The sequence below is a fragment of the Dermacentor variabilis genome, chromosome 8 (genome assembly GCF_050947875.1).
Source record: "Dermacentor variabilis isolate Ectoservices chromosome 8, ASM5094787v1, whole genome shotgun sequence".
Lineage (NCBI taxonomy): Eukaryota > Metazoa > Arthropoda > Arachnida > Ixodida > Ixodidae > Dermacentor > Dermacentor variabilis.
The window spans coordinates 103945468-103968385 of record NC_134575.1 but is presented as its reverse complement, the minus strand read 5'-3'; the positions used below and the strand labels follow the sequence as shown (position 1 = coordinate 103968385).

Below are 22918 nucleotides of genomic sequence, written 5' to 3'. Positions count from 1 at the left end.
CAACGTACCGTCAGACCATTTTCTAGAATTAAATTTCAGTCACAGCTACTTGCCCGATGCTTTTCTTGGTATCACCGCCTGTCGATATATATATATATATATATATATATATATATATATATATATATATATATATATATATATATATATATATATATATATATATATATATATATATATATATATATATATATATACGGTGGTCTGTTGCGTACCGCCGTCCACTGCATTTCATTCCTTGAAGAGGAGTGATGTGTATCCAGTGCGCTCCTGAACGACACTTTTCAATGTTCTGCGCGTGGCTTAAACCATGTATGCGGGGCCTCCTCAAAGAGGCGAAACTAACTGCTTACGCTCTTGTCTCGCACTGACCGCTGAATTGCTCTCAATTTGTTTTTCTTTTGGTGCATTCATTAGAAGTATGGCGCGTGCCGCTTGGATAAACGTTTCCCGTTGCCGCCATCGGCACAGGTGCCCTAGTCGGCCATAGGTCGGCAAAGTAATTACAGCTCACTGAGACTCCGCCACGAAATGTTTTTGTCTGAGGTTCACTGTGGTTCAGACTCACCAAAATTGCAGGCAGCCAGACTCATTCAGACTCAGACTCATCAGAAATCCACAAAGTCATACGTATACTGGGACTCACGGGTCAGTCTGAATCTGAGTTAGTCGACATTTAGTCAAGTTTGTCTACCGATGACGTCAGCCTCTTATAAGGAACTCTATATAATGTAAGCAGGTGTTGAAATTTCAAATTTCTAAATTTTAGTACTAACTGTAGGAATCTGATCAATTTTTTAAACTTGAATTACATGACATCTAAGAGACATCTAATTCCATGACATCGCTGCGTGTTTTTCAAGTGAAAGGTTCCTTAGCTGTAGGAGAATCGCAGTGTGTAGCACAAGGCGGTTATTTTCAATTATTCAGCAAAAGCAAGCGATATTTGGAACTCAGTCCAGATAAACTATTTACCCGGTTATGCCGTTAATGTGATGTGTGTAAAAAGTTTTCACTTGGGTTTTTTTTTTTGGACACACGAACTTCGAAACGTATCGTGATTCTTACGGAAATAATTGGTAGGAAATAGGATCAGCGATCCTACGGCGCCTGTTCGAAAAAGATTCCTTATAATTATGCCACTCTACGTGTCAATCTTCAAGTTTAAACAATCTGAACGTTACATAGACATTAGCTCCGCCAGATAAGTTCATTAGGAGGCCGGAAAGTAAAGACTGCCACGTCGAATTCCTACGAAAGTGTAGGCGAGGAAAAGCACATTGTTCAGCAGACTGGAGCTATAGAACGCCTACTTAAGCTACACCGAGAAAAGCTAATCAAAGAGTGACGCTTGTAGTTCAGGTTATTTCAGTTTATTTATCTTCCAGATTTAAGAAACACAGACAAAGCTGCAGAACGGTATCTTGATTACAACAGAACGTTACCGCAGGCGTTGGTTCAGGCATCCGCGTGTGCAGGGGCACATCAACCTGCAAAAAAATCCATGACGTTTTGTCAGCATGCATTATCCGGTCATCTGTGTTACCACACGCGAACTTCAAATCGTCAAACGTTAGCTCAGTTTTCATTAATTCATAAAAGGAACTTCATTACTAGCGCAGATAAAAAAGGCAATACAACTGTTTTTTTCATATGGCCCTGTGCCGCAACCGCAACACGGGTGCGATGAGAGTGCAGCGCTAGGTCACAACCACAAAGGCGGACACGTAGAATTGTGTCACAGGCACTCGGAGTCCATTCTCTGTGCGTGTTATCTGCGCCCATGTGATAGTGACGTGTCGCCGCACGTGTCCCTGCTTTGTGCTCTCGCGCTACTTCATGGCCTTAAGCAAACACCATTCGACTCGACAACACGTCTTCCTGCGGGTGCCCCAAACTAGCAGGGTAGACTTCGAAGTTTTTTTCGTGATTGAACTTTTTTCAACGTGAGAAGAACCTGTAAACTCGATACAAACTTTGTAGGCTGTGTCTCTGCTTCCATTAACGCCGCGCAGCATAATTCTGTTTTATCGATGAGCGAATGGCTAGGCCCTAGTGGACGCTGTTAAAATCCACGACGTTTCTATATAGAAGCTCGGGGCGAATTGACAAAGCTTTTTTCTTCCTAAGTGATCTCTGCCACTGGTTTGCTGCCTTTTCTAATAGCAGGACCAGTATCAGGGTTGCTCGAATTCGCTCTTACGAAGAACTTTAGTGAAGCAGCCTCCTTTGTATACAGACACTGGCGTGGAATGATAAAGTTGTCCTCGCCACCTTCCTTTCGTTTTCGTTTTTAATCTTTCCCTTCTCTATAAGACTTGTTCACAGTAAGATTTACCATTTATGTGCGGCTGAAGCGTAATCCATTAATGAAGTTCGAAAAAAATATAACTGATTCACAAAGTTAGCACAAGAAACAGTCGAGAGAGGGCGCTAACCAGCGCGAAATTTGCGGTTCGTATGCATACGTCCTGTCTATACCACTATGCTTTCAAAATTTTTTACCAAGTCGTGTCTCCAGACGGAACGCAGAAGCTGCATTTCTTGTGGTTGTTATTGGTCAATGATTAAACTGTTTACTTTTGCACAAAACAGAAGCATCAGGTGTACAATACTCGCAGCAGAATCACCAGCTGATTTGGGGTTAGATTTCGCATGGTAGAAGAACGTTGTCGTAGTTTCACTTTAATACCACGTTTGCAAGCGTCACCTGGTTGTTTCATTCCGATTAAAGCAGACGTGCGTGACGTTTGCGCTGTTCGCACTCGAAAAACACTCTTTGCCCCAATATAATGGTGGCACAGCTAAGGTAAGACATTTAACCGCTCTATGTTCAGTGTATGATTCATACGTAGCAGTTCTAGTGGAAATGCAGGCTTACGAAATGAAACACGCGCTAGCGATGTGCACGCGAAATTAGAGGCAGATTTCTCATAGTTATTGTAAGCGTTAGCATTTGACGGCAGGGGAAAAGTACCGCCCGTTAAACTAATTCAGATGTCTCGCTATTCGCAAGACTGGTGTCCTCACATTCCATTCCGATGGCACTCTCCAACTGCTGAAGCACGGAGCCGACGACGTTTAGAGGTCCGGTGCTAAGAATCTGGATCACGACCTTGACCACGGTGCAGAAAAGATTGGTCACAGAGAGACCCGGGGCAGCGATGATGCTCATGAAGACGCACTGCATGGAAATAATCAGTGCCTATTAGCATCGTCGATCCATACAAAAAAAATGAGACATTGACAATTGGTAGCCTTTGTCATTTCTTGATCAGTCAGAACCAAGCAGTCTTGCTTTCTTCTAGAATGTAAGCTAGGTTGCCTCATAAATAGGCACACAATTCGCAGAGACAGCAGTAGAACTAAAGTGCTAGGTAAAGAGCAACTGTACGAGATAGTTTTTCTTCTTTTTTTTAGAACAAAGGTACAATGTCCTTTCTAGGTTCCCTAAAGCGGTAAGAAATGCTATGAACGCGCACCTCCGAAATTGCCTTCGCTGAAACCAGTCAAGCGTAGTCGCTATAAATCACGCTAGTCCAGCTCAAAAAGCACCCACTCAGAGAAAACAAAAACCTTGCACACTGGCCTACACGAACAGCAGCGAGAGCTGCTAAAAAATAGTGCTGCGGTTCCTAAGGGAAACAAGGTCTTGCGATAAGTTGTGACCGTGCACTACGTGGAGTGTACATTTCAGTGGGACATTGAAATTGTTTATGACTATGTGACGTCCTACAGATGGTTTGACAGCACCCACGCGGACAGGTTAACATTGTCCATTTTTTCTCTGTTTACTTTCTTTTCTCTTCCCCTTCCCCAGTATAGGCTAGCCAACCGAAGATATCCTCTCGTTAACTTCCACGTATTTTATTTTTTTATCTCCGCATCTTCCCGAACATTTCAACGGGGCCATGATAGGGAAATGGGCAATCAAGCACATTGCTCAAAGATATGTGCCAGAGGTGCGCACTGGAAAAGATGCAAAATTGAGGGTAGCCAACACTCTGCAAGTTCACCACCAGTTCGGTGCCCAGAACAATAAGCCTCTAAAGATGCCAGAAAGATATTAAGGCTGATCAGACTTTCGCATTTTTTTTCACCTTATAAGTTTTGCCCATACTGGCTACCTTACTCGCTCTTACCTTTTCACAGTTTCCAGCGTGTCCTGCAGATCAAGTTTGTCAATAGATAGAGTGCGATTTCAATGCGGCTACCAGAGCCTCCCTGCACGATATATTTACGCACTTATCCCATAATATATCCACGCTGATTATGCGCATATCTCTGTTTTGTTATTCTGTTGGTCCCAACATGTCGACTGCGTAATATTTCCTGACTGTTCGGCATTTGTGCTAGCGAATATTTGAACAAAATGCAGCAGTAGATATTGATATTGACTTTGCCACGTGCGTAGAAGTCACCTTAAGTTTGACCCAAAACACTGTATGTGTGCTGGCCATACGATGGCGTACGCGTTTGCGACTGTACTACACCCGCCTCCCTCGCTATTGCGTCAATAATCGACGTGCATATGGTAGCATCCGCGCTGTCACAATATTGCAAGTGCAACAACAGTATACCTTCGAAATGTAGCAAGGTGTCGTGAGCTTCACGAAGCGCAAATTCTATTCTTGCAGGCATGGCGACACCATAAACACAACCTTCGCGATGCACTAAGCGACCACCGCAACCTTGATACTACCGGAATTCAAGTTTTCGAGGCGAGCCTTCCCATGTTCTGCACTCACGCCTTCCGCGGATTTTAAGGCTTACTGAAGTTCTGCAGGACCAGCTCTGCCATCTGGGTTCTTCAGCTCGAGAATCACTTCTGCGTCAACAACACGAGTGACCAAGACTTGCGCCATCTCCACGCAAGTCGCGAGCTGCCAGATGACCTACTTTTGGAGCGCCTACTTCTACTTGCACTGGCATCTACGATAACCTGCGGCAGGTCGCGATTTCGCACTATGGTGTCAGTGTGGCGGCGCCTCGCTCACAACCTACGCTGCCGGTGCTGCCTGGTGCATCTCTCGCGGACTGCGTGAACCCGACGCTACCAACGACGACACCATCTGCACACTTTACCTGCACTTTACCATTGGATTTTATTTCAATCGACCTTCGCGCTAGGCGGGGAGCGCTGTAGGAGCGCAAATGTCGCCTTTAGATCAGGAGAAAAAGAGGATGGGCTCGCGGGCAGCTAGCGCGAGGACAGAACACGCTGGAGCGCTCGACCTGAGAGGCAGCGGTGTCTGCCGCTCCCAAGATCCCGCTGCACCAGCGCTGGTGTCGCAATGTCGCAATGGCTCCCACAAACTCAAGCAAATTTTGTATTGTCTTTGAAGCGTCGAGCAGCCGAAAGAAAATATATCAAAACAGAAAAGGGGGTGAGGTGACCAGACATGCCGAACTTCGCCAGCGAAAGATAACCGATCTCAGTAGACTTGTGCAAAAGTCAGACGTGAGGATTCTAGAATACGTCGTAAGAGGAAGTGGAAATATTCATTTGCAGCGCGGCAAATCAAATGTCACATACCTTTGTTAGAAGCTAGCTAACAGGTGTATTACCTTGGGCCCGTTGCTATACTCAGTAAACCGCGCGGCGGCAATCATCATTCAATAATTCAGAAGTGCTGATGTTCTCGGACGGCTTCAGTCCGATAACAACATAGTATTTTCAGCACTCTTTCCAGCGCTCACCTGAAAGATAACAATATAGCGTGGTAAATCGAAAAAAATATTAACGATGACTACTTACGGTGACGGCCTGGAAAAACTGCTGTATGACCAGGGCCTGCGAGAGAAAAGAAAATGCCAAGAAAATTGTGCACATTGGATTTACATGTTCGAATTTACGCGAAATGAAGCTTTCTTTGAAAGGTCAAATGAATTCTACAACCATAAATGTTATGCCTAAAATTCCCCTTATTTCATCCTAGGCAACGTGTAACTTCATCCTTAGCTTGCATTCATACATAAGTTGCAACTTTATTGTAAGACTATGTTCATGCACAGTACCGCTCACAAGCTATGTGTAAATAGTAACAACAACACATATGGATCTACTCCGTAAGACATCGACGCAGCGATGGCATAATGACGAAGACGATGCGTAATGGTTTTCGGGGAAATAATTGTGGATTAGTGTGTGCACAGATGAGGGTTGCACAAATCTAATTGCCATTAGGTTTTCTATGCCCTCTTATCAAAGTGGCACATACCGAGTGACGCATCCAGTTGTCCCGAAAATGGAGTACCCATAAGCAAACAAACAAAAAAAAGCAGTGAAGATAAAATCAAGCAAGCTGTTGAATAACGTGCGCCATTTCCTCCATACTTCTGTGTTCTTTACAGCTTTTTTGCGAGAGGATACCTAATTTACAGTTTACGCCTCGATTAACTTTTTGATTACGCAATATAAAGACACGTTTACTCTGACTATGTAGGTAAAAATGTGGCGATATATAAGCACGACATTCTCACCAGCAGGATACCGACCGACCCAGCTGCCACCCGAAAGGGTGGTGCTCGGCAAATTAAGCTTTGCTGTAACACAACCCAGCGCCACAGTGCAAGATGCGAATAACGCTGTGCAACCTTGAATATGACACATACCTGATTCGGGTGAGTTCCCACGCACGTCGACATTGTAGTGTTCATGCACTGCGAGTAATATCATAAATAATTAAAACAAACTTTTGCGCCAGTTCGTGCATGTTCATAGCCACAAAACAGCAGGAAACCGATAACAAGACGGACACTACTGGAGAAGTGCTCACATACAATTGGTTTATTCCGTGTCACTTATATCCGCCAGAACAGCGCTTTCTCATGTGGTCAGACATCAGTTTCTTGACGAAACACAGGAGAATTAGCAGAAATGTGCTGGTCGCAGCATAGTCACTTTTACGCAGCTAAACGAATCTGTTACCTATACACTGCAGGCCTTCTACCTTGAATGTGAACCATCCCACAGTGTCCCTTCCTTCCTCTAGTAAATCTTACAGAATGGGGGCGAGCAATGTGAAAGCCGCAAATGATCCTAACTAGGCCTCCCATTTCATCATGAAAAGTTGGACGAACTTATAGGCTTAGTTGTTTCTTTCTGCCTTCTGAATAATTTCTCGGCAATGTGTAAGTATGCAAGGGAAAGGCAAGCAAACATCTTGCGTAGAATGAGACGCCACGTAATCTGTGCCTCGGTGGTAATCCTTCGTTCCCCCTATCGTCTGGTAAGTCACACAGGGAGCACACGAGACGGTTTGTAAATGATAGGGACATGGCAGCATGTGGAAAGCGATCAGGATTAAGCGCTATTCTGCTTGCGCAGTGCTGTACCAACTACTCATGCAAGGCGATCTTTCAAAAGATTAAAATATTAGGAAAGCGAGGAGGCACCGGTGCTTGAACTATCGGGTGCTATTTAAACAAACCACATAGCATTGACAAAAAGGTAGGTAAGTGAAACGAAAGTCCGAGTGCTTCGCGCGAAACTTCAGGTTCGAAATCAATTGATTTTCTAAGCAATTTATGTCCAAGCATCATATTTGAAAGTGGCTCTTCGTTACGTTGATCACAGTCCTATTTATAAGGCTATATTGAGGTGTGCAGCTACGTATTATAACTGTTAGCTTTTTATAGGAGACAAATACAGAGCTGCCCAGCAAGTTCTGGCATTTAAGCAACCCTAATAAGTTCTGCCTCAACGGTGTCTAGTCATGAACCTACACGAAGTTTGCAGCAAATGCTACGACAATTCAGTAGTGCGGCACCAACCTTTCCGATGTTGAGGGTGCTGGGGAATTGGAAGACTACCGGCTTGTTACACATGATCACGCCTGCCACGTTCAAGCCCGTGCAGTCACCCAGAGGCAGGACAGAGGTGGCGGTGTCAACGAGGGATCCGAGCATGCCGCCGAAAACGCCCTTGGCGACCTTGGATACTGTGCCCACCATGCCGCCAACACTCTTGCAGAGTGAGTAGATGGTGTTGGCCAGAGAACCTAACAGACACGCGGAAAACACACAAAAAAAAACCATTATAATGATTTTACGCACATGTTGGAATCTCCGAGAAGCGAAGCTTTAAGCAAGCGGTGAGTTAAATACTCTAAAACTACTAATAATCAGCACCTCGTTTTGCAGCGCGGCGATTACGTCCGTGCTCGGCAAGAATGCAAGACCCAGAGATCCCCGTGATGTGTTCTTCGTGACTCAGATAGCCACCGAATAGATGGCCTCCGCAATCGGATCCGCGAACTATTGCACAGTCTGCAGGATCGCCTTTAAAACTCGGAAAGCCAACCGAGCGGGCAGGACAAACCCCACAAGAAAATGTATAAGAAGCTTTACTTAATGAGGGACTCATGCCCTTTAAATGACGTATTTGCTGCAGCGATGCCATTTTGGTAATGTTTTGTCTTCTACCGCGTAACTCCGTCAAGAAAAGAGCCTGTCACCGCCTTATTTGTAGGGGTACACTCTCAATAAGATGTTTTCACAGCTTGGGGTTTATCTTGTCTAGCAACAATTATCGTTGCATGGCTTGTTAGCGTTTTCTATCTCGAAAACTGCGCGCTCGATACCTTCCTCTTGATAATGCCATGTCACGCTAATAACGCACGGGCCGTTCGTGAACTGAAAGTACCAGGTGCACGTTGTGACGTAAAAGAAATAGGCGCGAGATTCATGACGAATATCGTTGTAGGACAGGACAAACCCCAGTGAGTGAGTGCAAGCTTTTTTAAGAGTGTGGTGCAGATGTCTATGCTTAAGTGTGAAGTACAGATGTACGTACCATCATCATCAGCAGCATCAACAGGCTATTTTTGTGTCCAGTGCAGTACGAATGCCTCTCAAGACATTCCCAATTACTGCTGCCTTGCGTTAGCTGATTACAACTTGCCCCTGCCGGTTTCATAATTTCATCACCCCAACTACATTTCTGCCGTCCGCGACAGCGTTTCCCTTCCCTTGGCGCCTATACTGCATCTGTAATGATCCAACAGTAATATATCCTACGCACTGCCTTGCCTACCCAACTCTATATTTTCTTCTAATGTCAACTAGAATATAGGCTGACCCCTCTCTCCCCACACCGCTCGCTTGCTGTATCTTAACATTGCGCAGAACATTTTGCGTTCCATCGCTCTTTGCGCCGTCTTGCACTTGTTCAAGGGGTTTTCGTTAACTTCGAAGTTTCAGCCCCACATGTTAGCCCCGGTGCAATGCAATGATTGTTCACTTTTATTTTCCAGGATATGGTAATGCCTGTCTTATGCACTTTACTCAAAACCAATTTTAAGTGCGTAAACATTTCTACGTCTACCCAACGAGAAAACCCGTCTGTCCGTCCGCCACGTAAGACGAGATCACTTTCCAGATAGGGCCACTGCAGCTCGCTGCCACGCGAACTAAGCGGCGAGACGCTTGCGCACACGAAGCTATCAGCAGTCGGCGCCCTCTGTACCCATCGCTGATTGATTTCCAGATATAGTGCGCACCATCGCGCCACAGGCAGCCGCCTGAGCGGCGAGAACAAAAAGCACATCCGCTGCTGAAGCAAGGTTGGTAATGGTACGACAGGGAAGGAAAAGGCGTTAAACAGCGATAATTGCTTATAATAATCGGAACGTTATCAGTGCAACTGGCGCTGCCACCAGCAGCATCTGTAGCAGTTTGATGCGTCATAAATTCATCTTGCGCCACCATCCGTAGCAGTTCGTGTCGCCGCAGCGCTGTCATGTATACTGGTCGGATCAGGTTTCATCACACTGATGAAACCAGGGCTGCGTGGAGACGGGCAAATGGCAGAATACTTACGCATACTAAGGCAACTCCCAGAGGTGTTCCTGCTTGAATTTTTCTTACGGTTCTGTAAGTTTCTGTGTACGATTCATTGTACACATAATTGCTGCCATGCACATGAGCTATTCAGCCAGACAGGACCAGTAGCAGCCACCTTTAGTCACTTTGGAAAGGTTTCCAAAGAAGGAATCACTTTTCATGTTTCAGGAAAAACACTGTGAAGGCGGGAGAGGGCAATTCAAGACGTGAATTCTAAAATATTTTTTTTGTCGCATTTTTCTGTTCACATACTTTCTGTCTTATCATCTATCGCCTGTCTGTATGTTGTGCTCATTTGACTAAGTATTTTTAGTTGGCACTTGCCCTGTACAGGTTCAGCGTGCCTATCTCTTGGCGGTTCAATACCGTGCATCACTTCAGTTCAATATAGGTTGTCGCGCTTTATATGCGTACACAAGTCACAAAATCGGTGCAGAATGTGTCGCATCTCGTTCAGCGACTGTCTCTTTTTTATCACCTGAGTAATCTTGCCTAAATTTTATTAAGCACATAGAGTGATTCAGCAGATTAAACGATCTTATGAAATGTTCTCGCTCACCGTTCCCGCCCACTAACGTTACACTCCCATAAGGGCCTGAAAACGCATAGAAAAGATGGACAGGTGCAAGAATAGTCCCAGGGAATCGCCTTTCATGGGGCGCTTGCGCCATCGCAATGCGCTCCCCTGTGTCAGTGCGGCATAAGGACAGTGTTCAATGATAATAGGTTCTCTAAGCTGATCTTCCGCATTCTGACACACATTTTGTTCGTAAGATGCGAACCAATGCGACAGGGTTTCCTCTGTGTCGCGGTATGCACTCCGCAGCAAACCCTTCGAGTTTACAAAACCTGACGGCTTTAGCGCTGCGTGTTTTCCGTATTCGTCCATTCCACTTTTCTATTTCTTCAAGAGTCCAGATTGATCCACCGAAATCGTCATTATTATGAACAGCGGATACATACTCTGGAACTGAGGTAGAGGCACCAGGCCTAGACGGGCTTGGTCCTAAGGATACTGGAAACCGGCAAAACGGCTGGAGGGGTAAGCAATTCAGAACGTGCCCAAGCTGTTAGCTATCCTAGCCTAACTGATAGCTAACCGTAAGCGTAGTGTCCTTAAGGTACACTGCACTCCACAAGCATAAGTGTTTGTTTATTGCATATATGTGTTTCTCCTCTGTTATTAGATGACAATTGCCAACAGCTGTATTTTTATAGTTGTTTAGAGTCTGTTTGATATCTTTATTGTTTTTCTACGATTCGCCGAAAGTCAAATTCTCCAGGAAACTTGTTTCTGCGGCAAATTGTGGGAGTCGAAGCCTTTGTTACCTTCCTAATATGCCTCTTGCTTCTGCGCCTCTTGGTGTGCATTGTGTGCTAGAGAAAAATGAGGACGATATTACTACTACTACTTCTAATAGTAATAATGACGCTATCAAATTCTGCCGGTCTCTTCATTGACGTGTCACAGCGCTCAGTCTACACATAGCTGATAAATTACGAGGGTTGATTTCAGCGTGGCGTACTTGGCGAGTGGAGCAAGACTTACCGAGGCCGAACCGCTTCAATGTTTCGGTAATGATGCCCTCGAGTAGGAACAGCTGGGATCCGATATCCAAGTGGGCGATGCCCTTCACGGCGCACTAAAAAAACAGAAATTATATAATAAGCCGCCTTCCTTTTGTTAAAGCGCGGCAAAGCATTTCGGAGTGAGCTACTCATTAGCGGTAGCGAGTAAATTCCAGAATGATTTATATCGATACCCTCTGAGTAACTATGACCATATTGCCGATATTTATATTACGGATTTTATATTACCTATCACTCTGCTCGCGAAATATGAATTTTGGGGACTTTCAAGGAAGGCAAGGTGAAAACATATAATCATTCCTATAGCGCAGTATTTGCATTATTTTCATTCTTATTTGCCAAGTAGTACAGTTGTGGATGGCGGAGAGATCTGTTAGCATGAAGAACAGTTGCGAGTTGTGCATGATAACTAGCATTTCTTTGCGCAATGCTTTCTTTGTTTCGGGGCTGCGTGCAAACCTTTGTCGAATTTTAATGAGCAGCATTTTGCTCCTGCGTAGGTCTCTGTATTTGGTCAACCGTGAAGCGATGATTTATATCTAAAAGATCGGTGTTTCTCCTAAGGACAGCAGACACTTTACGGCATCAATAATTATATCAAACCATCCGCCATTTACAAAGCTTCTGATCACAACTACATCGTTTACTTCATTACTGCAATTATTTGGAAATCGGAGAAAAAATAATACCTTCGAGTATTATTTACTGACGACGTGCTAAGCTGACGTAATTGCGGAGTTCCGAACGGCAAATTAAGTCGTAAGCTAATGTATTAGGCTTTCTCTACCAAAACATTTCAGTAAAAATATTGGTCATACCAACGAACATAAGGGATCTATTAGGCAAGCAAAGCCTCCCAGACCCGCTGAAATCTCACTGTGCAATTCTGGCCACTCAGAGAGTCGTAAACAACGAGTGATCTCACGTCTAAGTGAAGCAACATTTGGCACTCTTTTCACACACACGAAGCCAAATTTTTTCAATCCTGAAGTTGTCATTCCGGCCACTCAGAGAGTCGTAAACGTCGAGTGATGTCACTTCGAAGTGTTGCAACATTTGCCACTCTTTTCACATATACGAAGCCAATTCCTTTTCAAAATCGCTACATTGTTGCTAAATTACGTTATTTTAAACCCGTGCCTGATAACGTGCTAAAACTTCAGCAGCGCCAATTCAACACGAGGATTGACGAAACTACAGGATATGCTCTGACGTCACCAACAGCTATGAATCACAGGAACAAACATGCATATATGGCATGACCGAAATACCCTCGTAGACCAGTACCTAATAATTAACCTGCAGTGTGGAAAGGCTAATGGGGATCGATTTACCTTGTTGGAAGCTTCCGTCATAAATACGTGCTTTATTCTTGCGGTGCCTTTAATACGGACGTCATCAAATAGAAGATGCATTCTTTGCAAACAACATGCTCTCAACTATATCGGTTCTCAATAATACGAATGCTCATAAGTATTGCGCGTTAGCAAAACAAGGCAGAGCAAAGGCAAAGTTAGATGATCACAGAAAAATGGAGAAGGAACATGCGACATGACAATTAGCTTTCCCGTTTTAATAGCACAGTAGATGTTTCAATTTCTTTTACTAAAGCCTTTGGCAATGTAGCGTTGCTTAATTTGCAGCCACCTGTATTTTAGCGGCCGGCTTTCATTGGGTGAAGTTATTACATTTTGGCGGTCGCTACCAGCGAAATATTTTTTTACGCAATGTAGTCACTGTTCCAAGTGTCGCGAATTGCGTCCCTTGGGTGAGCACATTTTGGTGCGCACATGTGCTGGAAATATTTGCTGCATTATTGCTTGAATAATTTTATGCAAATGGCAATAGCTCAGGCGCATTTTTCCGTTGCGGTGATGAATGGCATAATGTCGCTAACACACCTCGCCGTGCGCCGTACGATGTATGTGTGAGTGAAAGCGCGCTAGGGGAGCCCATTATTAGTAAATTATGGGTTTTTACGTCCCAAAACCACGCTGGGGCATTTCGGAAATTCCTACCCCTTGTACTTCTTTAAGGTGGACTTAAATATAAGTACGCGGCTGTTTTCGCATTTCGCCACGTCGGAATGCGGCCGCCGTGGCCGGAATTCCATCCCGCGACCTTGTGCTTAGGCACAACACCATATAGCCACGCAAGAGCGGAAAGTTCAAGGGAAACGCGCAGTCTTCAGTCGCGGGAAACGCCTTGGGTGTGGGGTTGGAGGAGGAAGGAAGGGGGCGGCGTTGTTGTTCTGTGGCAACAACTGTGTCATTCACAACGGCGCACAAGCGGAACCGGCGATCGCAGCTTAATCTCGCGCGCGAGGGAGGAAAGCGGAGGGGCAGAGCGGGAGGGAAGAGAGGCGGCGTTCTACCCCTGCAGAAACTGCGTACGTTGCGTGGCAGCGCTCACCCTATCTTGAAAGCGGTCTGCAGACGGCTCACACATTTTGGCGTGCTGTGTTCTCGCCGGTCAGTTTGCGTTGTAGCGTAGAAAGCCCGAGATCAATTCGCTCGCTACCACTACCGCTCTTCCTCACGACCGTGTTTTGACAGCGAGTGTCCGCGGTCATTCAGTGTGATGCGTTCGTGTTTAGCTGTTCTCGTTGGCACCATGCTTGTTAATTCAGTTGGTAAGCGAATGTTGCCAAGCCTCTGCGGCCGGTGAAGCTACAATCCTTGCTTCGTATAGCTGTCGAATAATTTGCTATTCCAATCGATGTTACCTCGTTTGGGCGAAACTGCTAGTTTTTCCTGCAAACCCGGTACTTTTATTACATATACAAACTACCGTAACTTTGCATATTCAGTCATATAATGTTGACTTCATTATTAATTCGCCTAAGGAGACTGTAAATTATTTCCAGCGCGTTGCATGGTTACACTTAGAAAATATATCGGCACTTTGCTGTGCTAAACTGCGATAGGCGAAAGCCTATGACAGCCTCTGTTGCTGTTGTATGAACTGTTCTGCGAACGGACGCCGCCATGGCATGGGTTGCAATCACAGGCACATGGCTGCAAGGTTTGTAGGCCGTTGTGCGCGCACCCCTACGCGCATGTCTTCGCTCTCCCACGCGGCCACTCGCACAGCGCTAGTGGCATGACGCCTCCTCTCCTTGCTCTCCTCGCCGGTGATCACCGCTTTTCTTCATCAACCACGGACCGCGCCCGGACACTCACGAGCCGCTAAAGGCTTACGCCTTAAAACAATCTGCGGGATGTGTAGCCTTATAATCCTGTACGTGAAAAAATAACCTTAAATTTGCTGACAAAAATATAATTTGTCAAAGCTGAGATAAGGGCTACCAACGTGCCGTTTTATCGTTGTTCGCGCATGCAATGTTCCGTAAGCATGCGAAATCGATTAGATCTAGAAGCACTGCTTAGAACCACTACATCATAAGGTGCGTTATAAATGCCAACGGTTACTTACGATAAAAATGTTCTCGGCGACTGTCACCACGTTCGCCTGGAAGATAAATTAGGGAGACACACTGCATTATTCATCCCCCCAAAATGGTGCAAGGAGCTTCACAGTGTAGCGATTTGAAGAGCGCATGCTCACGCATAACTTAACACGGAAAAGTGTCGGCTGCACTTCGCCAGTTTGCTACGCCCGCTGCTTGTGTCCGTTTAGGAGTCAGGGATTTGGATACCTTAATATATGTGCGTACTCGAGATTCATTGAGCGGGTAGGTAATTGGTGGTCCCGTCTGAGTAACAGAAAGAGATGCCGAAAGCAACCACTGTACTTGCAGCACGCACCGGAAGCAATTGAAATGGGGGAAATACATCATTGGCGCATTTTCTTGTACATGATGTATTCCTACTGCGCGGGAATCGGCTAGAAGACACAGGTGGGAGTTGCACATACAAATAGAGGCATGAAGAAGCGCCCTACGATTGAAGTGTACTGCTCTTCCAGATTTCATATCGGTAAACCTATATGGTGATGATTTCTATTAGTCCTGAGTTTAGAAGCTTATTTTCCGATGCGAGACAGGAACAGATTATGCACTAAATAATATCAAACCTTCGCTGAATTTTACATTTGCTTCATGATTTATACCAATTTACATTTGCAAGTGCTGTTCATTTCGGTACTACAATAGGAAAGTGTCCAAAGTCATTGCAATATTCTGACGGCTGACTCGCCCTGTAAAATGTAACGCTTCGCTTTTGCAGCCAAAAATGCCAACGTGAAGATGAAGTTTAAAGAAAGAGTGCCGTCTGGTGCCTTTTGCCGGGCATGTCCAAACCAAGACAATCCATTAGCGATCATCCGATCGTTTCGAAGTCGAAGCGTCTCGTTAGGTATATGGAGACCAGCAACACCCCACGATTTCTGAAATAGGACGCACTATGCGTTCCGCAGTAACTATTCCGATGAGTTCAGATGAAACGAAAGGCCATGTCAAGTGTTACTGGCGATCAACAATGACGAGGATTCATGCTTAAATGGGAGCGATGGGCGCCACGATTTTTGACAACGCTCTTTCTTAAAGCCGGTAAACATTCCATGCGCCAAAATATCCGTATGCCATATGCTGGAATAACATACGTAAGCCCCAGTAGGCCAATTATTTACGGAGTAAGCACTGTGAGGACAACGCCACTTCGTTACCTACAGAGTGCGTTTACCTTGGTTGCAAACACTATTCTAAAACTATTTGTTTCTTTATGCTAGCACCACATGAACGCCTCGTCACGTATGTATTGCATGATCTTCAGGGATGTTAACTCATTACGTCTGAACCGAACCTCACCTTTTGGCCGCTATTATATTAATGCGAATGCGAAGCCGGACTGCGGAGCCATGCCTAGCATCGAGCACATGTGCATGTGCTATACCATATGCAACTATCGCAGCAGTAGCTTCTTAACGAAGGCTGTTCTACGCACCTCTAAAACTGATAATGTTCAGTGTACGTGCATCATTTCCCACTTTAACGCTGATTTCGCGTCGAACAAATCTGTAGTAAGAAGCGATGCGGGATGAAGTGAATACGCAGCCGATATGCTAAAGAAAAATGCCATTTTTTCTCAGCTCATGTTTCTCAGCACTTCACATGGGAATGTACAACAAGAAAGTGAAAAAAGCAATGCTTAAGAAGCGTGACGAACCGAAAATTCCGATGTGGTTTGTACTTTGGACATGATGCTCCTTTAATGCAAAAAATAACCCTAAAGGCACAAAGGAATCTTGAGCACGCAAACTTGTACTACCAAGACAGTTTCGTCATTCCCCACCAGGTTGCTCCATGGTGCGTCACAAATTGTCTCGCTACAGGCTTCTGGCGCATGCTGCTTTGACTGCGGCTGCTACAGTGAACAACTTGGACACTTGGTCGTGTAGGAATGCAGCGTAATTTATTTTTAATTTAAGATACGTAATTTTTTTCTATGACATGTACTGTCACAGACTATTATTACAAAAGAAGAAAGAGGTCGGGGTAGGTCAGTGATCGCTTGCGCGTTTTGTGGTGAGGGTTTCTAATGACAAAGTGATTCAAAAACGTTTTCATGTGCACTCACTCAGTTTGGGCCTGGTGATAAAATTAATCGAATCACCCGCCAAAGCAGATACACCACATAATTACTAGCTGTAGTCGTTATGGGAAAGGAAAAACTATTGCTTCACCATTGCTTAAGAAACGCGGCCCATCGGACACACCGCATAACATAATAGTGACTTCCGTAAAGCAGTCTTGCCGGGAAATGCTTTGGACAATAAAGTGAAACGAAACCTGCACGGAAGTTAATGTGAAGGACGTTATGAGATTACGTCTTATTGTAAGCTGTGATATGCCAGGAGGGCTGCTACGGCTCCTCTCATTTCCCTCCAATGCAGCCCTGAAAGAATTTTACAATATGGCGGAACTTTAATATAGAATTTAGGTAGATCTTTGAATTTGTAACAATTTTATTTACAGCCGTTTTACTCTTAAGAAATATAACTTCTAAATACAGGACATGTAGACAAATGTTTACACCTAGACTGTAAAGCATAAAAAAAAGATGCAAAAGCTTTCGGCTAAGTAAATTTTGCAGCGTGTCGAATTAAGGAATGGAGTTTGACTTTCATGTGGTTCATTTCACCAGATATGTGAGCACACGCTTCGTATGCGGTGTTACGGGAGGCTCGTGCGCTTGTATCCAGGGAATGAGGGTGCGCCGTAGCATAATTAGGAAAACCCAAATGTTTTCAACACGTCTAAATAACTAATGCTCCATAATGGACAAAGTGATAACTTACCGCGTTATGGCACATGTCCTGAGGCTGGCCCAAGCACTGAAATGACGCAGTAATTGCATTACAGGCAATTCATTGCGAATAACTTCAAAGAAGCATTGGCGGTTGGTTCGCATTAGAACGAGTGGGCTACTGCTTGTTCAGACAACGTCAATAACGAGAGCAAAATCTGATTGTAACCAGCATGCATCGGTTCATCAGTTTTCTTTTCTACCTAAAGAAAGTGCGCCCCTGAACCGATCCAGTGGTCTTCGAGGGAAGGGCATATGTAATAAAATATATTTCAAAGAAACGACTGTCTGCTATGTCAACACACCAACTGGTTGGTGACGATCATTGCACAATTTTGTATAAGCGGCGCTATAACGCAAAGCTATTCCTAACTTTTCTGTTACAATTCTGCAATCATCCCTCCGTCATTTGCCAACGGCTTTTTTTAACCAGCCCCACTTCACCTGTCTGTCACGCGACGTCTCGAAAGCCGCGCTAACTCCCCAGCTGATATGATGTGAACACACTGATTATGCATGAATGCAAAGAACAAAAGAAAATAGTTATTTCTTATTCGACGTCTTTTCACCATTAGGCCTTGGCGATTCATCAAAAGTTTTCGGTCTGCACCCACTTCACCTGCCTGTCACGCGACGTCACAAAACCGCGAAAACTCACCTCGTCAAAGTGACGTGTACGCGTTAAAGATGCATAAATATGCCGAACAAAACTGAATTTTTCTCTGAAGTGCCGCAGACTGTCCCATTCCCACTGGAATAAAAGATGGCTGCCGCCGATCGCTCAGGCTCTCACTAGTCGCACCTGCCGGGGAGCATGGGTTTATTTGCGTACAATAATACTTTTGCGTGGCTATGTAATGTTTTCGAGCACTTTCGGCACGATTACGACCTCGCTCAGTCAACTTTTCTTTGCTGATGATCCTTTTTAGCGGCATTCCTAACTTTCCGTTACATGCCACCGCGATTTTCGACGAGTCACCCCAAGCTAAGTACGAGAAAGCGGACCAATCGCAGACGCCGCACCGCCCTCTTTATCCGGTTACCGATTTTTAGTGCACTGGCTCGGCCCCATCGAATCCCTCTCCGCTTGAGCCATGCTTCTCGCCTCTTATCAGTCAATTAGATAAGACAAGCCGCACAGTGTAAGCAATGTTATTCATTTGTAAAGCAAACAAAAGGGACCTCCTCTAAACGAGGAAAGCATTTGTTTGGTCTCCTTAAACAACACTGCGGGTTACCGCCCCATGCTTGCGTCGGCGGTTACTCGAATTTGACGTCAGGAGATTGCAATAAGACATATTGGAATAGTTTTACATTATGGGGCTCAAGTCCTAGGCAAAGTTTAGTAATTATTTCAGTACCATCTAGGCAATGCTAACCACACTTACGCACCGCAGAGAAGACTGATGTCGCGTACCATTCTGTCCAGGACAGCATCGCAGAGATGTCTTAGCTAAATTACATGAGAAGCCATGCCTGAAGCACGAGCTTGCATCCGACAAGTGGACAGCAGCTACTGATGTAGCTGCTGAGTTAAAAATAAATGACGAATAGTTATTCAGGAGGTTGGGTCGCTGTCTACAACGCGCCAAGAGGGCGAAAGCAAGTCGGTGCAAAAGAGCGAGTAGCGGAATCGCCGTGTAGCTGTTGGGTTAGAAATAGCTCCTAATGTTACGCTAGGCTCTGCCAGGTGCCTGAATTGAACTATGGGGAGTTACCTACAAGAAGAACAATTTGATTATAACGCAAGGCGCAGTGGAAAGCTACCGATTAATTTTGACCAGCAGGGGACCTTTAACGTGCCTCCGAATGATGGAAAACGGGCGCTTTTGTATTTCGCCCGCATCGAAATGCGGCGCCCACGACCTGGTGCTTCGCAGCGAAAGAATATAGCCGCTGAGCTACCACCGCGGGGGGTGGCCAGGAACTTTACAGAAATGCAGGTAATTGAAAAACATGTTTCACTGGTTACATATCTTTCGCGATGCGAGACGAACTATAATATCATGCATTGTTTACATTTTTTTCTCTCGTAAAGGGCCGGGGTCGCTTGAGCCCTGCATTACTAATGTTCAAGCAATATCGCCACAGCGAATGGGGCCATCAAAATTGAACTGATGCGAAATATGCAGCAGCCTATCTTATCGCCAAAAAGTTCTGTGTATTGTGATTTTCACAAAAGACAGGTGCTATTATGTGTATTTGGGTTAGGGAACAGCAGCACACAAACAAGGAGACTGCAGAATCGCCACCTATTAGCTTGCCCGAGAAAGCCGCTAGCTGTGGAGCGGAACAGAAACACGGACTTCTTCTGAGTCTAAAACAATAATTCGTGTTTTTATGCTTGTCCCGCTGTACTGCCTATAATAGATTATCATGTAGCCTATGATTTTATATTGATTGCGATTGTTACTTGGGCGGAAGTACGGGGGCTCCGTTTCTCCTGCGACCAAATCCACAGAGCATTTCATCGTGAGTGCTTTTGCCAATGGCTGCCGCCTTCCGCAATAATATGTCCAGCGCCAAGTATGACTGGAATTCGCTATTACAAGCAATTCTAGGGCAACAGCTTTTATATGAATACCGGCCTGGGTGAGCAGTGCGTAGTGCCCAGAGAAACACCGTTGGGTGCTAACGCTGCAGCTGCGCGGCACTAAGTACAACACAACTTTTATTATTCAAGTACAATACTTCTAATGTGTATTCAGCAGAACTGCAAGCGGATAGCTGAATCAATAGGAACGAGGGGTCTAGTGATCTTTAGTGGCTACTTGCGAAGCCATCCTATTTCCAGATTTCACATTAGTCCGATAAATCTGTAGTTCACGCCCTCATTTGGCTTATGCATTCTTGTAAAGGCAAGGCACATAATTTCAGCTGCTTAAATTTGTGCCGGAGCTGCGCTTAGATCTTCATAGCCCTTCTGCGAAACTCGGTCCCACCAAATTTAAATATTTAAACCATCGAAACTGCTTATGTCTCGACGGGCCACTTACCTCGCCAAAGTTGAAGATATTCGGGAGCGTGACTTGTATGCATTGCTCTGCAAACAACAAGCGAAAGCAAAAGTCAACATTCAATTTATCACAAATATTTCAGCATTCTGTGCGGAGCAATAGTTTGGTCGCTGCCTTCGAGTTCCGTTTCGCGAGGGCCAAATAGTTCGTCTAAGCCACTGACTTCGAAGAATTGAGAGATCGGCGAAGGCGTCACGCACAGGTTCTAAGTCTGGCTCGCACCGCTGGCAAGTCGTCTGTCATTGTCAGTAATTTGTGTCTTTCCAATTATTTTACAATTCAATTAAAAATGCCATTCATTTCTGCTGTGCTAACCTGGGAGTTTTGTCTGTTGATTTTATTAAAATAGGCTTTGTCGTGCGTCACTACGGTCACTGTTTTGCAGCGAAGTCTTCCGCTTTGTTCTAAGCGACTCTTATCAGTCGCCATTGGCTGCTGGCAGATCCCATTGATAACGGTGACGGAGTGTCGTTATACCCCTGACGGAGCACGAAGAGGAATCGCATCAGAAAAGTCATCGCTGCAAGACTGCGGCCCCTATTCGAGCATACAATCCATGATTTTTCAAATGAGGATGCATCTATTCATATGTTACACGAGGACTTCTTTAGGAAAGTAAAAGATGATATTAACTTCTCAGATACAAGGTGTTTTATTTAGCTGCACCAATGTTTTAAAGCTTGCCTGTGGCAGATAGCGAAATTCTAATCCATGATGTAAATTACTCGATCAGGCGGCCATTACTCCTAGGAGAAATCAAAATACTTAATTGAATAATCAGCATAATTAAGTTCACTACCTTTTTTTTACCATTACGGCCTCTATCTCAATTTACCAATTATAGCCGGTGAGTTCCCGAGGCCCATTTACTTGGAACGAGTTCTTAGGACTGCACCACTTTCGAGGAGGAGGAGGAATAAACTTTATTTGTGCACAGCAGATTTGAGACCTAGGCCTCTACCTAAATGACGGCCTCGAGCCCTTGGGTCCTGGCGGCATCTTCGGCCTGCTGTATTGCCTTGAGTTGGTCTTCCGGTGCACAGCTGATCAACGCGGTCTCCCACTGCTCTCGCGTCTTAATTATTTTATTCTGTATGGGTGTACGAGGACAAGTCGAGATGAACATATTCAGAGAGTCCGACTAAATGCATTGGTGTTCCAGGTACCTTTTCGGTTGAATGCATAAAGCAGCGTTTTATGAAAAAATAAAGCAACTGGAATGCCAGTGCATTTCGTGAGACACTTTGATAGTTAATATCTCCAAACTGGTGCAGTCCCGAGAATTCGTTCAAAGTGAATACGCCTTGCGAACTTACCGGCTATAATTATTAGATTGAAATAGTGGTCGTAATGTTAATAATTAAACACTTAATTAATGTTTTTATCTGAATTACTTCAATGTGTATTTTGATTTCTCGTAGAACTAATGGCCATATGATCGAGTAATTTACGTCAAGGATTAGAATTGCGCTTTCTGCCACAGGCAGTTTATAAAAATTTGGTGAAGCTGAAAAAAGTACCCTATATACAGGTGCATACGCTTGTCTGTTGCGTCGTCTTCCTTGCTTTAGCGAAAAATAAACGGAAGGCATTCAACGCTTCCTATTCTCAGTATAGGATGGTGCTCTTCTGAGATTCGCTAGAAGTATTCGCTTATGATTATCAATGTTCGAACTTGGTGCAGTGTCCTTAAGTACAGTTTCCTGAATGTGAGTTTAGTAATTTAGTAACAAACGTGGATGTAAAAGAAGAGGGAGAACCCTCACTGATTAGTCGTCATGACGAGAAATTCTACCCTATTTTACGCACTTCTGCTAATGAGTTTTGTGGCTGAAGCATTCGTTTCACCGAAAAAATTGTTGCCGACCACTCGGACACACAAATGTGGACGCGTTTGAATAGCTATTAACACTGGAAGTCGCAAAAATGGAAACAGTGCTTAATGGAGCGTTACAGTAGAGTTTGGAATTTTGCATCCCTCAGAGGGCACCAATTGAGGCACTACTCACAAAACACTGCACCGGAAAAGTGTTTCAAAAAAGTTTGTACTTACCGCCAGCCGCACATGTCCCAGCGACTGCTGAAATTATCAGCGCAGCTGAAAAGGCAATTGTCTTAAACGAAATCATTTCGCACGGAGTATTCGAGCGTCGTCTGGTTTTTAGGGAAGAACGGCGCTTTTAATTGAGCTGCTGATGC

General features: G+C 44.8%; 1 protein-coding gene across 1 annotated transcript; it reads right to left on the bottom strand.

Moving 5' to 3' along the window:
- Positions 1-1357: 1357 nt before the first annotated feature.
- LOC142590501 (uncharacterized) lies at positions 1358-22916 on the bottom strand. The gene is made up of 10 exons (XM_075702663.1): positions 22773-22916; positions 20699-20745; positions 17695-17730; positions 14872-14907; positions 11396-11489; positions 7777-8003; positions 6616-6663; positions 5759-5794; positions 3031-3184; positions 1358-1490 (listed from the first exon to the last, which is right to left on the bottom strand). The coding sequence occupies exons 1-10, from the start codon at positions 22846-22848 to the stop codon at positions 1486-1488; spliced, it is 759 nt and encodes a 252-aa protein (XP_075558778.1). The 5' UTR covers positions 22849-22916; the 3' UTR covers positions 1358-1485.
- Between the last annotated feature and the right edge of the window lie 2 nt (positions 22917-22918).